We start from the raw sequence: 18,248 nt of genomic DNA, 5'->3' as shown, positions 1-18,248 counted from the left end.
CAGAGCTGGCTGTCTAGCCTGAAAAGATGTAAGAGCATCAGGGAGGAATATTCAAGCGTGGCAGGGTTTTTTTTCAGCCGAAACGCGATGGAATGGAGTTCCGGCACCTCTAGAAAATGGTCATGTGACTGGTGACCATTAAACTTTAAAATCCCCCCTTGCTCCAGCTGACTGGCGCCAGTTAGCTGGAGCAAGGGGGGAGTTTAGACTGCCAGCAGTGCAGGGGGGGCAATTTAAACTCCCTCCCTTGCAGGAGTGCTCCTGGGGGTGGCTGAGCCCTGTGCAATGATGACACTTCCTGGAAGTGATGTCACCAAATGGTCCCGGCAGCGAACGCACGCTTTGTGTGCATGCATGTGGTACCAAGGGCACCCCCTCCTGCTGGGAGTTGCCCCGTGTGCTGCCAACCCACTGAGTTCCACCACCTCTTTTCACAGAAAAAAAGCCCTGAAGTGTGGTTTAACTTCACCCCTTTCACTTTGCTCACTGCCTTTCAGGGTTGCAGGCTGTGGAGCAAAATGGATCCAGGGATGGGGCTTGGAAAGATCAAGAAGGCAGGGCACGGGTAGCTCAGTTCCCTTGTTAGCCTTGAGTGCTGCCCTTCCCTCCAGCATCCATGCAGCATTAGACAAGAAAGGCAGTGCTTGGAGCCTGATCCATTGGCGTGCTTGATTTAACGCTCTGGCTTTGAACTGGGAGACCGGCAGATTACTTTCCACTTTCCAGAGGAAAATGCACTGATGTCACAGAGTTTCCTGAATTGCCCGCACAGCGGGATGCCCTTTTCTCGGCAGGGGAGGAACAGCCATTGTATCCATGATGAAAAGTTAAGCTCTGCACGTCTGTTCTGAGCCTCCAAGCTGCCAGCCACTGTCAACCGAGAAGGGCAAAAAAACCCGATTTCAGCTGCTTCTTATCCAGACACACAGCCCTGTTTGCAAATTTGTACTGCTATACTACTGGGGGGGACCACTTTGAAGGTGTCCGTGTATTTGTTTAGGCTGCGGGTGACGGAGGCTTCAGGCAGCTTCTCACCACAGGTGCTGTGAACACCTGGCTGTAGTCCTTTTCTTGCTCTCACAAGCTGTGCAACAGCTGTGCTGCTCCCAGTAATTGCAGATTCCGTAGCATGGTGACAGAGAGGTCTATGACAGACCACCCCAAAGTTTACAGGCCGCATCCCTGCCACTTTCCAGTTAGGAATCCCCCACGTTGTTCCTCTGCTGAGCTAATCTGCTATACCTGACAAGCAGCGGTAGAGGGATGCCCTCTTCTCATTTTGCATCTGCGTATTCTTTGTACCTTCTACAAGGATGGCTGATATTGCATTCAATGTAGGGGCAGCACCGTCCTCTGGCAAGTTTGGTAGACGTCACAGACCCACGGATACGGACAATTATCCCAAACCCTTGCTATGTCCAATTCTCTTTAGCCTTCTACTGCATGGCGGGGGGGGGGGGGCAGATAATGTATTGATATGGCTATGCAAACTCCTGTGCAAGCTATCTGGGCTTTAAGAATTCTAGTGGAATGCTCATCCAACCCAAAGCAATGGAGGGGACAGGCAGCAGCGTTCCGTCATGTGAGAATCTGCCTGCAATCTAAGTGGCGTTATAGGGTCAGACTAGGGCCTGGGAAACCTGAGCTCAAAGCTCCACTCTGCCATGGAAACACACTATGTAACCTCAGGCTAGTCACACTCTCTCAGCCTCACCTCCCTCACAGGATTTTTGTAATGAGGCTAAAATGGCAGAGGGGAGAACGATGATGTAAGTCACTTTGGTTCCCCACTGGGGATAAACGCAGAGCATAAATATCTAAATTAAGTTAATAAATGCAGTCCAGCCACACCTGTACTACCTGGATAACAACTAGGTCTTCAGAGACCAATCTCTAGAATGAAGCTTTTCACCTGAAGACTGTTTTAACTTTGGTTAGAGGAAAATTATGGCCAGTGCAGTCTTATAAATGTGGACTCCCACTTCATAAGGACATGTCATCTTTGGAGGCAGTCTATCACACATGGCTCAAGAGAAGCAGCCCCAATAGACCTGACTAGCCCGATCACATCAGAGCTTGGAAGTTAAGCAAGGTCGGCCCTGGTTAGTACTTGGCTTGGAGACCACCAAAGAAGACTGAGGTTGGTATGAAGAGGAAGGCAATGGCAAACCACCTCTGCTCATCTCTTGCTTTGACTCCAGGGTCTCAAGGTCACCGTAAGTCAGTTGCAACAAGGGCATGCAATTATTTTTTGAGCTCAAGATAAGAAACATGTTTTCCATTGCAGAAGGATCTGTCGAGTGCTCCACATGATTTTTTTAAAACAGCGACCACAAAGCTAGGCAAACATGTAACTGACCCAGGACTACTCTATTTTGGGCATGAGTTCCTTTGTCCAAATCCAGCACTCTAAGTATTACAGCACACTGGCTTGACTCAAAGCTAACTGTTCTGGAAAACCTGATGGAAGAATTCTGTATCAAGGCTATTAGCTCCCTGGCTTGACATGATGGTACAACAGCCAGCCTAGATGGCACTTTCCAAGGCAGCACGTGGAATAAGTAGAGGCATAAAGGCATATGGAGTCAACTCATGAATTTAGCTAATTCAGATTTCATTGCAAGGCTGGCTTTTAGGTGGCTGACAACCGCACCGCACAACCCAGAGCATAAACTCAGGATGCCGGTCAATGGATCTGTTCCCAAACAAGTCACATGATCCTTTGCAGGTGGGGGAATTGTACCTGATGGCTCAACCAGCACCCTGCAGGCTGCACCTGGCCTCCGCCACCCTGATTCTTCCCAGTTCACACTCCATCACGCCCTCCTAGATTAGGAGCGCAGAGTGTATCAGCAGAACCTTTTACCGGGCAGCTGCCCTGCAGTGAACCAATCTAGAACAGAGAGAAGTGGAGAGGTCCTGGAGAGAACTGTGTGCCATGGCTGAAGATGTGCTTCTCACTGAGCAACAAGGTTGCCCAAGAGGACTCTGTGGTGATATTGGAGGGAAGGGTGAGAAGACAATGTGGCACTCCCTGCTTTTGACCAAGTTAGAGCAAGTGATGACCTTGGCCAATGGGTTGTCTGACAGATCCTGACAGAGTAGTGCCAGTAACCATGTTGGTCTGTAGCAGAAGAACAAGCTTTGGGTCTAATAGCACCATAAATAACAATAACAGTAACAACAACAACAACATTCCATTTATATACTGCCCTTCAGGACAACTTAGCACCCACTCAGAGCGGTTTACAAAGTATGTTATTATTATCCCTACAACAGTCACCCTGTGAGGTGGGTGGAGCTGAGAGAGCTCTAGAAGAGCTGTGACTGACCCAACGTCACCCAGCTGGCTTCAAGCAGAGGAGTAGGGCATCAAACCCCGTTCTCCAGATTAGAATCCCACTGCTCTTAATCACTACACCAAACTGGCTCTCCAGCTAGATTTCTTTTTTTTTTTTTTTGAAAAATTTTTATTGGGTTAGAATCCATTATTTCCACATTTACATTCAATTTTCCCCAATTTTTTCATCTCTAACCCCCTCCCTTTCCCCCCCATTTTTGTTGACTTCCAACAGCTTTCCAACCCTTTGTCCCCTTTCCCTTACTTTTATTAGCTTCCTCTATCTAAAACAAATATATATTCTCCATTATTCTAAGCAGTACATCCTTAACTATTTTTAACATTATATGCCCAAACTGTAAGCCTTTGTTTCCATCTTAGATAAACAATTTATCCCAATTTTTCAATTTCAGGTATTTCTATATATCATAAACCATATAGATCATACATTCGTTTATATCAAACAATTTGACTTATTCTCTATATATATTACTCATTCTATCTTTTTATAATAGTTCTATATATCTCTCCTCACGTAGTCAATCAATTTGACCCATCTATATCTTCAGACATTCAGTTTGGTACAAAACTTGTCAGAAAAAAAAGAAAATATTGTTAGTTAATCGCTCCTTATATTTAGTCCTTATAATTAATTATTTTCTCTATGTTCTGTTTGTTAACCTATATATATCTATATATATGTCAATCTATTAATCTGACTGCTTATTAATTCACATTTATCTCTTCTCCCCCCGGTAAAGTCTCCCCCCTCTACTTCAATACTTCAGTAGTTCTCAAACTGCCACAGTTTTCCTCCCACCTCCCATTTCTTCTCCAGGTATTGTTTCAGCTTCTCCCAGTCTGTGTTGAACTGCCCTGAGTCCAGATCTCTCAATTTTCTTGTCATCTTGTCCATTTCAGCCATATACAGCAATTTGTAAGTCCAATCTTCAATAGTTGGCACTTCTTGTACTTTCCATTTTTGCGCATACAAAAGTCTAGCTGCTGCTGTCATATAAAATATCAACGTCCTGTGTTGGGCTGGAATTCCCTCCATTCCCAAGTTCAGTAGCAGGAGTTCTGGGTTCTTATTAATTTGAAATTGTAAAATTTCACTCATTTCTCTTATTATTTCCCCCCAGTACTGCCTGGCTACCTCACACGACCACCACATATGATAGAGGGAGCCCTCATGCTTCTTACATTTCCAGCATTTATTAGAAGTATTCAAATTCCCTAGCGCAATCTTCTTTGGTGTCATGTACCAACGATAGATCATTTTATAAATGTTCTCTTTGATATTAATACATGTCGTTGTCTTCATTGTAGTTTTCCACAAGTATTCCCATGCCTCCATTGTTATTTCTTTATTAAAGTTTATAGCCCATTTCACCATTTGTGTTTTAACTATCTCATCCTCGGTATACCACTTCAACAATACTTGGTATACCTTGGATATTCTTTTCTTATCTTCTTTAAGAAGGGTCTGCTCTAGTTCCGAATTCTCTATTCGTATACCTCCCTTTACAGAGTCCGAATTATATAAATCTCTGATCTGTCTATACTGGAACCAATCGTAGTTAGGTGATAGTTCCTCTTGTGTCTTTATTCTAAGTTTGGATGCTTCAGTTTTAGTTATTTCTTTATACGTTAAACATTGTTGTTCATTATCAACAGCTCTCGGGTCTATCACCTCATATGGAACCACCCACAAAGGGGTTCCTTCTTGTAGATAAATTCTGTACTTCTTCCAGATTATGTATAGACTTCTCCGAACAAAGTGATGCAGGAACATCGAGTTGACCTTTACTTTGTCATACCATAAATATGCGTGCCATCCAAATATTTTTTTTATATCCCTCTAGGGCTAATAGTTTCTTGTTCTTTAATGTCATCCATTCTTTCAACCAAACTAGGCAGATTGCATCATGATAAAGTCTCAGATTGGGCAGTTGCATTCCGCCTCTTTCCTTTGCATCTTGTAAAACTTTCACTTTCACTCGAGGCTTCTTGCCTGCCCAAACAAAATCTGATATTTTCCTCTGCCATTTTTCAAATTGTTTGGAGTCTCTGATGATTGGTATTGTCTGTAGCAAAAACATTACTCTTGGTAACACATTCATCTTAACTGCTGCAATCCTGCCCAACCATGACAAATTCAATCTATTCCATTTAATCAAGTCTCTCTCTATCTGAGTCCATAGTTTTTCATAATTGTTTTTGAATAGATCTATGTTCTTTGCAGTTAATTCGACTCCCAAATATTTCACTTTACTTGTTACTTCACAATCCGTTGTTTCCATTAACAATTGTTGTTTCTGCTTAGTCATATTTTTGCATAATATCTTTGACTTCTTTTTGTTAATGAAGAAACCTGCCAAGTCTCCAAACTCCTTGATCTTATCTATCACTCTTGGCATGTTCTCCAATGGGTCCTCTACAATTAACATTATGTCATCCGCAAATGCTCTGACCTTGTATGAATAGTCCTTTATTTTTATTCCACGAATTTCATCATCTTGACGTATTTGTATCATCAGAATCTCCAATACTAAAATGAACAACAATGGAGATAACGGGCAACCTTGTCTTGTTCCTTTACTTATCGTCAATTTCTTGGTCAATTCATCATTCACCACAATTGCTGCAGTCTGGTCTCTATAAATTTCCTTAATTGCTCTGATGAATCTTTCTCCCAATTGTAGCTTTTCCATAGTGGCAAACATAAAGTCCCAGTTTAAATTGTCAAACGCTTTTTCAGCGTCAACAAAGAAGAAACCAACCTCTTTGTCACAACGCTTGTCATAATATTCAATAGCATTGATCACTGTCCTTAAGTTGTCTCTTATTTGTCTGTCTGGCAAAAAGCCTGCTTGTTCCTCCTCTATGACTTCCGAGAGCCACCCCTTCAATCTCTCCGCCAATATCTTCGCAAAAATTTTATAGTCATTGTTGAGTAGCGATATAGGTCTATAATTTTTCACATTAGTCAGGTCTTGGCCCTCTTTTGGGATCAATGATATATTCGCTTCACTCCAAGTTTCTGGAATCCTTTGATCCCTTAAAACCCCATTCATCACCTCTTTTAGGAATGGTGCCAGTTCATTAGCCATTGTCTTATAGAATTTAGCCGTAAGTCCATCTGGCCCTGGCGCCTTTCCTAGATTTGCAGATTGTATTGCCTTACTTATTTCCTCGTCAGTTACTTCACTATTCAACTTATTTCTCCAAGCTTCCGAGATTTCTGGAAGTTTGGTTTTCTCCAAATATGACGCTATTGATTCTTTGTTTACTTCTTTTTTATTATACAGCTTAGCGTAAAATTTATAAAAGGCTCTACTAATGGTAGCCTGCTCCAAATACGTTTTGTTATCTTCGCAAATTTTATTTATTATCTTCTTTTCCCTTTTCTTCTTCAATTGCCATGCCAGGTACTTCCCAGGTTTATTAGCACCCTCAAACGCTTTTTGATTCAGTCTTTTGAGATTCCACTCCAATTCTTTATTGCTCATTGCTGTTAGCTGTTCTTGAAGTATTTTAATTTCCTGGTATACCTTCTTTTTCCCTGGTCTCTTTTTTAGCTGTATTTCTTTGGCTTTTATTTTCTCCTCAATCTCTTGTCTTTTCTCCTCTTTCTTCTTTCTTGCTCTACCATTTAAGTCCATTAGTATGCCCCTTACAACCGCCTTGTAAGCATCCCAAACTTTATTGGTTGGTACTTCTTTATTCACGTTGTATTGTATAAAAAACTTTGTCTCTCTTCTCAGTATTTCCATATTCTCTCTTTCCTGTAACAAGTCCTCATTTATTCTCCATGCTTTCCTTTTTCTCTTTTTTCCAAATTTCCACATAATTGGGTTGTGATCTGAGCCTACCATAGGCATTATTTCTACCTCCTTAGTCCATAATGCTAAGTCTTTTGAGGCCCAGATCATATCAATTCTTGATAATGTAGAATGCCTTGCAGAATAAAAAGTAAACTGTCTGCTTTTAGGATATTCTCTCCTCCATACATCTTCAAGAGTCTCTTGTTGAATCAACTCAAAAAAAAGCTTTGGTAATAGTCCTCTTTTCTTTTGTGCCGTTGTAGTCTTTTTGTCTAGTTCCAAGTCTGTCACTCCATTGAAGTCTCCAGCAAGAATTATCTGGTCGTATGCAAGATCGTCTAAATGCTTCCTTAAATCCTCAAAGAAGCTTTCTTTTGCACCGTTAGGTGCATAAAGTCCGACTACCAACACTCTCTTTAAATTCCAAATACATTCCACTGCTACAAATCTAGCTTCCACATCTCTCATAACAAATTTTGGCTGTAGCTCCTCTTTTATGTACAACACCACTCCTCTTTTTTTCTTGTTGGAGGCCGCTACATATTCTTTGCCCAATTTTCCAGATTTTAAATATTTTACATCCTGCTTTCTGATATGGGTCTCTTGCAAACAAACAATGTCACATTTTTGTTTTAGTAGCCAGTGAAAAGTATTTTTCCTCTTATTCGGTGAGTTTAGTCCATTTACATTCCAAGATAATACTTTACACTCCATACTCATGATCTTGTTGGTAAGTCTTTTTCATTGTCCTTAATAAATCGCTCCATCTCTCGCTCAGATCTGATGCGTTTTTTGGCCCCTCCAAACTCAAAGGACACTCCTTCCGGTAACTCCCATCTGTACCTGATTTTCATGTCCTTCAAAATCTGAATTAGCACTTTATATTTTTTCCGGTCCAGTAACACTGATCTGGGCAGTTCCTTCATTATAATAATCGTCTTGCCATCAATCTCCAATGGATCTTGAAACTGTTTTGTCACAATCCTCTCTTTCATATTTCGTGTTGTAAACTGCACAATCACATCTCTTGGTAGTTTCCTCTGGGTTGCTATTCTCGAATTCACACGGTATGCCACATCTAGGATAGCCACAACTTCCTCCTCCTCCTTCCCCAGGTACTCAGCCAACACCTCAGTCATCTGTTCTTGCGCTGACTTTCCTTCCACTTCTGGCAAGCCACGAAAACGTAGCTGCTTCTCCATCTGTTTAGTTTCTGCAACTGACATTCTCCCCTTCACCAATCTCATCTCTGTTTGTTGCGTGTCTGCTAAATTCTCCATCGCGTCTTCTACTGTTTTAACTCTCTGCTGCGTTCCTTGTAATTCACTTCGTATTGTTTCCATACCTTTTTTCACTTCTGACAGCTCCGATTTTACTGTCTGTGTAACCTCTTTAACCTCTTTTATCAGCTCCAATTTCGTGTCCTTAAGTTCTTTAATCATATCTAAAAGTTTTTTGTCCAGGTTTTTATCCAGGTTTTCTATTGCCGATTGCCACTCTTTTTTTGACATCGTGGGGCTTGCTTTAGCTCGCTCCCACGAATCCGCTCTCTTCCTTAACTCCGTGGCGTAAAATTTAACGTTTTTCTATTTTAAATGTCCCGGTCTTCTTATAGAAATTAAATTTTAAAGAGTCCAAAATGTCGGGCGTCTTTTCTCTATGGTTTCTCTATGATTTTGTAATCCAAGATGGCCTACTTCCTCTTCCGCTGAAGCCGCGACCCTTCCCCTTTCAAAAATGGTGATTCCCTACTTCCTGCCCTCCAGCAAGGGCCGCTTCTCTCCAGCCACTCTATTGTTATTACGCACTTCCTGTCTCCCGTCTTCCCACAGCAGATCTCGCGATGGTATCTTTTTCTCACAGCTCCAAAGCCACAGGTATTCAAAACAATAGTCCCATTTCTTTAATAACTTCTTTAAACTTAGTCTCTTTTTAAATTCGATTCCTGCCGAGTCTTCCCCTCCTTTTCACTAATCTGTTGCAGTTTAAAAATCTACTTTTTTTCCTCTCTGTTTTTATCAATCTGTCCCGTCTCAGAAGATAATGATCTTTACCTTCTCTTCACTTTTCTCGGGTTGTAATCGCTGTTTCGATTTTAAGTTCTCCTCTCAGCTTCTTCCCCCAATCGATGCTTGGGTATGTAGGTCTTATGCCGGCCGAATTGGCCCCAAAACTGCCGCAGAGATTATAGCCGACCCGTCGCAAGGTGGGACCTCAAGGATCGGGGGGAGACTCGTTGTGAAGAGCCCCCCCTCGTCCGAGATCTAGCTCACCCTAGGGTCTTGAGCGTTCTTTGCCTGCTCCCCGCCTGAGAGCAGTCGGCCGCGGGCTATTTTCACCCCGCCGGCCGGTTAAAACGGCAGTCCGGTCAGCTCCGCAAGTGGAGCTGCGTTAGACCTCCATGGATCCCAAACAGGAAGTCTCCAGCTAGATTTCTGATGAAGGGAGCTCTGACTTTTGAAAGCTCATACCATGGAAACCTAGTTGGTCTTTAAAGTGCAACCGGACCCTAATCTTGCTCTTATAGAGTAGTGGTTAGAGTGATCATATGAAATTGTCTTATACGGAGTCAGACCATTAGTCTACCAAGGTCAGTACTGTCTACTCTAACTTGAAGCAGCTCTCCGAGGTTTCACACGGACCTTCTCCATATCACCTGTTTCCTGATCCTTTCAACTGAAGATGTCAAGGGCTGAACCTGTGACATCAGTAGATGTTCTACTATGGAGTCATGGCCTCTCATTTAAGCTGCCTAACACCTCAGGTCTATCAAGGTCAGAACTTTCTACTCTTATCAGCAGCAGTTCATCAATGGAAAAATCCTATGGTACATAACATTGGCTGTGCCAATTGTTTCTGTAAATATTTAACCCCATGAGCAGAATTCTGTGAAACTTAGTGTTCTTAAGGGGAGCCGAGAGATGAGACCTTTGTATTTGAGTAAATAAGTCCACCTCCCTCACAACTTCTGCTGTCCACAGCTCAATCTTTTACAGAGAATAGGCAAGTGCGGTGTCTCAGCTAAGAAACACCCACAAAGAAAACAAGGTTGTTAAAGAGGGAAAGGAGAGAGGAAGGCACCAAGAGGAGACAGAGCGTTTCTTAGCCTCCCCATTGAGATGGAAATGGACCACTTTGGGATGGCTTTGAATTGCTGCTTAGCAGGCTCGGGGGAAGAAAGCAGCAGTGACAGAGAATCGTTTGTCTCTGGCAATTTTTCAATCGATATTAAGCTCTTGACGTACGCCAAGAAGAAGGGAGGGAAGAAAGGAAAATGAAGCCGAGAACGTGGCAGGTGACAGGACTGAAGGGAAGCCAAAAATGAGAGACACGGTGAGAAGAGAAAACGCAAGATCTAAAGAAAGAGAGGTTCTGAATGGCATTGCCTGAGACATGAAAAGGGGGAAATGCTGGGGTTTAGAAAATGCACTGCAGCAGTAGGGGAGAGTTTTAATTTTTTTTTTTTTGTGCAACAAAAGAGATGTTCAGGTAGTCGCTGAATGAATTTGAAGCGCCCTGTCAAAATTAATGTGTAAGAGATTATAGGCCAAGCTCCACCACACTGCGGCTACCCTGTAACGATTGCCTAAGGGGCCCTTCTCTGCTCCTAAGCACCCAGTAGTTAAGCAGATCAATGACAGATCAAGAGGGCGGATATCCATCCCTTTCCCCAAAATCTGTCGATGAACACTGCTTGATATGGGATCAGATGACTGATCCTGCCATGGTCAGCTCTGTCTACCCTGACTGGCAGCATCTCTCCTTTGTCTCAGGTCGAGGTCTTCCACAATGCCTACTACCCAATCCTTCGAACTGGAGATAATGACAACTGAAGTCAACTTGGAGACTCCAGTTGGTACAGAACACCACAGCTCAATGATCAGGAAATGCAGGGCTTTTTTTCTGGGAAAAGAGGTGGTGGAACTCAGTGGGTTGCCCTTGAAGAAAATGGTCACATGGCTGGTGGCCCCGCCCCCTGACCTCCAGACAGAGGGGAGTTTAGATTGCCCTCCACACTGCTCAGCAGCGCGGAGGGGAATCTCAACTCCCCTCTGTCTGGAGATCAGGGCGGGGCCACCAGCCATGTGACCATTTTCAAGAGGTTCCAGAACTCTGTTCCAGCGCGGTCCAGCTGAAAAAAAGCCCTGAGGAAATGCATAGTACTCCAATTCTGCAGTCACTCCATTGGTTATCTGGGTTCAGTACAAGGTCTTGGCTATCACATACAAAGCCCTTTATGGCTTTGGTCTATCCTGTTTATGGGACTGCCTCTTTCCTTATACTCTGTCATGGCAGCTTTGCTTATCTGAACAGGGTCTTCTGTAGATACCCCCCTGCAGCTGGGCAAAATCAACAGCTGCCTGCACATGTACTTCCTTGGTGGTAGGCTTCACCATATGGAATGGCCTGCCTGAAGAGGTCAGGAAAACTCCCACTCTCTTGCCTTTCTTCAAACCATAGAAAACTGAATTATTCAGGAAGGCTTTCATACATAGGCAGTAGGACTGCACTGTAAGAAAATGGTTCAAACAGATGCTTCGATAAAGGACTAGAGACTGTAGACTGTACTACTGTGCACTGTCTGTTACTGTTGTTTATTATATCATGTCAATTGCTTATGTTTTGTTTCAACACTGTTTTCAAATTGCTGCATTCTATACTGTATTGTTTAGTGAATGTCTCAGCTGTTGATCGTATTGAATTATATTGTGTAATCAGCTTTCAGTCTCAATGAGAAAGGCCGACTATAAAGAGAGTAAATAAATAAATAAACTTTCTGCATGCAAAGCAGATGCTCTGTCACTGAGATGTGACACTTATTTAAAGCTAATTAAAACAGAAGGCCAGTAGCTCCTTAAAGACTAACAACATTTATCTCAATATGAGCTTTTGTGAGTCACAGCTCACTTCTTCAGATATGGGAAGGGAGATCATACTGGGAATTCTTCTTACGGGGAACATTACAAGAGTAGGGGATGGAAGATTTGAGGCAGAGAGGTTTGGTATGAATTCCATCATGAATCTTTCGAGTGTCAGTTTTCTTTAAGTTGCCTTATACAGTCAGCCCATTAATCTATCAAGGTCAATACTGTACTAGCAGAAGCCATAAAGGGTCTCAGGCAGAGGTCTTTCACATTACCTGCCACCCGATCCTTTTAAGTGGAGATGCTAGGGATCGAACGTGGGACGTCCTGCCTATAAGGCAGAGATTCTACCATTGAGCCATGCTTCGATCCCAAACATTCTAGCCGTTGATGTTTCCACCTTCTCAGAGCCAGTGACCCCTCCCCGGGGGGGGGAGTGTCTCCCCCTCATCACCCTGAAAGTTGCTGTGCCAATGCTTTCAGTGCCAATGCTGATCTCCCCCAAGGGATGCTGCATTTCCTTACCCAGTCACCATGGTCAATGTGGCCCAGGTCCTGCCCAGCAATTACATAGAAACTGGAGTGCGTGGGATGCAAACAGAGCAAAGGGAAGGAACTTGCATTCACTTAAACAGGAAGCAAAGAAAGGGGCTGCAGTCTGCACACAAGGTCACAGTTACACCCACTTTAGACTTTAAAAATGAGTTTCGCAGCACCCTTAAAAACTAACAAGATTTTATTCTACCATACACTTCCACGGAGTAATCTTCTTGTTATTTTTGGTGCCACATGCTTTCTGTTTATTTCACCCTCCACATTTCAGCCAATGTTGTCCCAAGAGTCTAGGTATGTTTTCTTGAGATTTTCTTAGCCTGGAGTCCTTGACAATCTGCCCTCTAGGCAGCTTTCTGTACTGCGGGGCTAGCCACCCATATCTGCTAGGTAGCTTAAGTCATATTTCCTGGTGGGATTTTGAAGAAACAAATGAGCAATCAGTGATAATCAAGAGGAAAAAATCAGTCTGATGTGGTTTTTATGCCCCTGAACGACTCATTTCAAAAACAAAAAGCTGAATAACAACAGTTCTGGGGATTTACCCAATGAATGCCTTTTTGAACATGTTAACTTCTTTAAGATAGACTTCTTGCTTCTTTAAGCATCTTGCCCTGCACAGAATTCCAGTAGCTAAAGGAAGATTTGCTTTCAAGGACTCTTTAACATACAGGTGACAGTGATCTTGAAAAATCCAGGCGAAGACATGGGCAGCATAGCCAAAGGGACTTGGGGACATTATCAACTGGGATGGGGTAGGGGCAGGGCTCATTTCGAGGGGGAACGCGCAGGAATGCAGTTCAGGCAGTTCCCCAAAGAGGTCACGTCAGGTGGCCCTGCCACCTGACTCTTAGCCATTTTGGGCCCATTTTGTCCTGGATTGGGGCCGAAACAGCCCGGATTGGGCCTCTGACAGGTGGTGGATCACTCTCCTGTTCAGCAGCGGCCTGATCCTGACCATTTTGGGCCCCTTTTTGGCCATTTTCAGCCCCTTTTGGGGCCCAATGTCAGTCCTGAATGGCCAGGATTGGGTCCAAAACAGCCAGGACAGGTAATGTCAGGGGTGTGGCATATGCAAATCAGTTATGCTAATGATACATTTCCAGTGATGTCAAAGGACATATGCTAATGAGCCATGCTAATGAGTTATGCTAATGTGTTCCTCCAGCTCTTTTTGTACGAAATGACCCCTGAGTAGGGGCATATAGTGGCACTATTTTTTCAAACCAGAAATGTCTCTGTTCTAATAACAAACTCTCATTCTATAAACAGAGACTTTCAGAACATAAACTAAAACGTCTATGGATTATCCACTGGCCCCATCCTGGCTAGTTCTGCCTATTAAGTTAGGGTGGTCCTCCTGACCAGGTCCCTCCACTATATTTCTGTTATTAATACCCAGAAATGGATGCGGTGGATCAAATAAAGCTTTAGCAATGCTGAGCCCAGCGGCAGTACACTTCCCGAGTCTAAGATGGATGATGCTTCTGTTAATAAATTTAGAATGGCATTTTGCCACGGTATCATATTGTTGAATCATGTTCAATTTGTTAGCCACTATAACCCCTTAAATCCTTCTTGGCAACACTACTGCCTAAATAGTTCCTCCCCCGCCCCCGCTGTCCCTGCCCACATGTAATACTTTACATCGATTTGTCCTTCTTCCAGGTTATCCCTGTGACATCCAGGCTCATTGCAATAAGAGGCATATGGGGGGGGGGGGAGAAGGGGAGTAACTCATCAAATCCACCTCGGTGCAATACAGGATCACTCTTTTTCCTCTGCAGGTAAGCCAGCAATCAATCGGATTTATAAAGTCTTCAGAAAAATGGGATTTATATATATTTTAAAAGTACCAAGAAAGAGAGTAAGCCAAAATATTTCCTGAGGCTCAGCAAGACTTCAGCCACCAGAATGGAAAATGTCAGGGGCGATTGCACTAGTTATTCCGAGCCATTGAGCACAATTCACTGTGCAAGCACCCCTGAAATAAATGAGAGTTGATTTTGGAGAGTCATGCGGGAGAACAGCCCTGTGGATTGCGCATCCGATCTCTGTTCTTGTAATCCTCCTGTTCTTTATACCGAATCAACTCAGGAAGCATTCGTAAGAGTAAGGCAGAGCTATAGATCTCCCCAAGGATTTATGATTGCTCCTGATTATGGGACTGATCAGATTCCAATCTGACATCTTCTCTGTTCATCACAACCTAAATTATAAAGGTGGAATATTCTTACCCGCCGTGTGATTTGACCCACGTCATCCTCTTGTACCCCTGGACAGCCCAAGATTTATCTTGCTATTCTTTCAAGAACCCCAGCTTTCATATAAGAATAAAAAATGTAAAAAGTTTCTAGCTCTCAAGTTTGCAAGCTGCCACAGTAAATAGAAAATGAGAGAGCATTTTTTTTAAAGGCAAGAGAAAAGGAATCTCAAATTAATTGCGCTTGTCAAAACGTAGGGTTGGATCCAGACTAAATTTTCTGCTGACAGAAGGGGAGGTGTAATTCTGCTAATTTCCTCTTCCTGCTGTGAACGACTGATTTGCCCCTCACAGTGGTGTAGTGTGGGGTGGGGGGCAGAGGGGCGGTTGCCCCAAGTGCAAATTCCGTAGAGGTGCAAAAGACTGTGCCATGCCCTTGGGAAGGCCGCCCACACCGTCGATGTGCCGATGGGGTAGCCGGCTCACTGGGCACCAAGCCGGACTTCCTGCAGCAGGCCGAGCTGGCTGCGGCAGAGCAGGCGGCTGTGCCACGCCCTTGAGGAAGCTGCCTGTACTGCCTGCATGCTGACAGGGCAGCCAGCTCGCTGGGCGCCAAGCCAGCCTTCCTGCAGCGGCCCAGCTGGCTGCAGCAAGGCAGGCAGCTGCTGCGGAGGGCAGTGGCCACGTCCTGTGTGGTGACGTCACTGGAAGTGATGTCATCACGTGGGCCCGGGAGCACGCAAGAGCTTTGCACGCATCTGAGGGGGATCAAAAAAGAAAAGGCAGGATACTTGCCTTGCCCAGGGCTCTCTTAACCTACGCTATGCCACTGGCCCCTCATGCGGTTCCTGATGGTTTCGTGTACCCCAAGAACAGCAATTCCGGGAGCTATATGGGGTGCTGTGGGAGGGAGGCAAAAAAGTTGCATCCCACTGATGGAAGGGTTTTCCACAAATGGATACTCCCCGTATTATTTCTAAGCAGTCATTATCAAGATGTGGAAGAGCTGACTCAGACCAGGTTGGGATGCTCTTAGTGATTCTGGGGCTGTGCAAAAGTTGAGCACGTGGCCCCCACTCCAACTTTATTCCCATCCAACCTACCCGGAATAAGAATAAATCCCCCCGTTTTCACAGACTAGCGCATCTCTCTACAACATCCCTGTGGCTACACCCTTGCTGCACTCCTGCTGGACATTCTGCCTTGGCTGTGTGGCTTTCCTTGGTAAAGCTTTCATTAGGGCTCAACGTTGGTGCTAAATGCAGACTACGGGGCTGAGCCTCAGTCTTTGTTCTTTGGATGATTGAGTGGAAGTCCCAAGTGCAGGAGTCAGAGAACCTCTCAACTTATCCAGCGCCGTAGCCACCGACAGCAGCAACAGGCAGAGGGACCCATTTCATACTCGTCAGTGGACAGAGGGCAGGCACTGCCTTTTCACCCTGGAAACCACACCTTGCCTTTTCTCATTTTCTTAGTTGTCAGTGTCAGTGTGTGTGGGGTGGGTGGGGTGGGGGGATGTTGCTCAAGGCTGGCACTAGGCTGAAAGAAACCCAAAGTGAGGAGGGAAGCCAAGCAAAGGAGCAGAGGCTTTCTGTGAGAAGAGAGACGGCGAGGGAGGTCTCAGGGAAAGTGAGAGGAAGAGAAAGCACTGAACACGAGGCAGGGAGGGAAGCACAGAGCTAAGTAAAGTGCAAACGCCCATGAGAAGACGTGTTGGAAAAGGAAGGGGAGAGATGATGCTTTTGGGCACTACAGCCTAATTTAATTCTGCTGTTCTCCCAGCAGTGTGGCTAGGATTACAGCCCTCTCTGGCCTGCTCTGTTTCAAATCACGCCGCTCCACCAGTCCTGCCAGGAACTGCAGTCCTAAAGGAAGCCCCATCCATCTCCTCCTCGCAACCCCCATATGACTTTTAGACAGCAGCCTGAAAGGCAGCGCTTGCCAGCCACCACCTTGCTTTCCATGCCCTTCCTCTGCCAGAGAACGAATTTAGCACATGCATACCTCCTGTACATTCCCTCCCATGCTCTGTGGGGCACATCCAGTATATTCTCTTATCTTGGGCTTCCCAGTGCACAGTTGTAGCCTGGCATGTGCAGGTGAAGGAGGGAGGGTGAGGGGTGGAGGCTGACTGGGGCCTCTGCAGCTGATAGCCCTGCTGGCCACTGCAGATCAAGGCTGGGGTGACATGCAGTGAGCAACAGAAGTTTCACGGTGATTGAAGGGATCCAGCCCGGGGCCCTAGGCAGCTGCCCCGATGGCCCTAGGGCTCAAACTGCAGCTGGGACAGGTGCAGCAGCTGGTGCAGGAACTGGGGAAAGATTTGTAGGATTGCACGCCCAGTTGTCCTTGTCCCCTCCTTTTCTGTGCATAATCCTCCCGCTCTCTTCCCAGTATTGCATTAAGAGTAATAGTCACCTGCAGCATTCACATCACGCTGAAGAGCAGCAGCTCTCAAGGCTTCTGGAAGCCGGACCCACTTCTATACCGACTCTGTTTTTCAGGACCCATTTGCCAAGTAAGCCCATGCTACTCTTCTCCCTCCCCAGCATCAGCCCATAGGAACCTCCCATCAGCGAACAGTGAACAAGTTTAAATGTTATTTTTCACGTTTAGCATTTATAACTATATAGACTTACTGAGCTATGGTTATTTCATGGCCATCTCAAACATTTTACACAGGGGAAAACCAAATTCACCATCAAGCCTCCTCTCCTAGTTTACCTCGGTCTTCTTCTTTTCTTCTGGCCTCATGACTCCACCTATGAGAGAGCTGCAATCCATGTGGGGTTCCAGCCCACAGTTTGAGACCCGCTGCTCTAGAGAACCGGTATAAAATGCAAACATATGTCGCACTGAAGCTTGTGACAGGGTGGCCTTCTCTCCTAGGGCTCCATACCAGGTACTTCTATATCCTGCACAGCTGTCTCCTCTGTCTCCACTGCAGCCCCAATATTTTCAGCCCTTCACTCACATGCCTTCATTTTATGCCCTTTCTGAAAACTGCAGAAGTGCAAATGCTGCAAATATCAGACCTCATTAGGCAGAGTAGGTAACTTCCCCCCAAATTACATTACATGCATAATTTATTCTCTGTGCAGAATTTTCTTGGCCCAGCTCTGTCTTACTGCAACTCGAAACCACTGGGTTTTCTCCCCCTTCCCATCCCCAAAAAGCCGTGGTGACCCCTACCTTTGCTGATATCTTCATATTCCAACCACAGCTGCCTTTGGACCTGCTTGTTGGGATACCAGATGGAGCAGGACTCCTCAAAGCCGTAGACTGCTTCCTGGATGTAGTGGTTGCCAAACTGGTCCAGCAGAGCCACAAAATCTCCTCGGGATGTGGCTCCATCCAAAGAATGAAGAGCATTGCCAAAAGCTGCCGAGAACAGGTACACAGCATTGTAGAAAAAAGCCCCAGAGAAGAGCCTAGGAGCTGTCTTTCTGGGTCAGAACCGA

At 44.8% G+C, this 18,248-nt stretch overlaps 1 protein-coding gene across 1 annotated transcript in view; it reads right to left on the bottom strand.

Moving 5' to 3' along the window:
- The window catches only part of ASTN1 (astrotactin 1), a 241,140-nt gene that overhangs the window by 21,021 nt on the left and 201,871 nt on the right, over positions 1–18,248 (bottom strand). The window contains exon 16 of the mRNA XM_054980818.1: positions 17,980–18,168. Coding sequence (XP_054836793.1) covers positions 17,980–18,168 — 189 coding nt within the window. The remainder of the gene's footprint in view (positions 1–17,979; positions 18,169–18,248) is intronic.

The sequence above is a fragment of the Eublepharis macularius genome, chromosome 5 (assembly GCF_028583425.1).
Source record: "Eublepharis macularius isolate TG4126 chromosome 5, MPM_Emac_v1.0, whole genome shotgun sequence".
NCBI classification, from domain to species: Eukaryota; Metazoa; Chordata; class Lepidosauria; order Squamata; family Eublepharidae; genus Eublepharis; species Eublepharis macularius.
The sequence above is the reverse complement of the archived record's forward strand: the minus strand, read 5'-3'. Positions and strand labels throughout refer to the sequence as shown.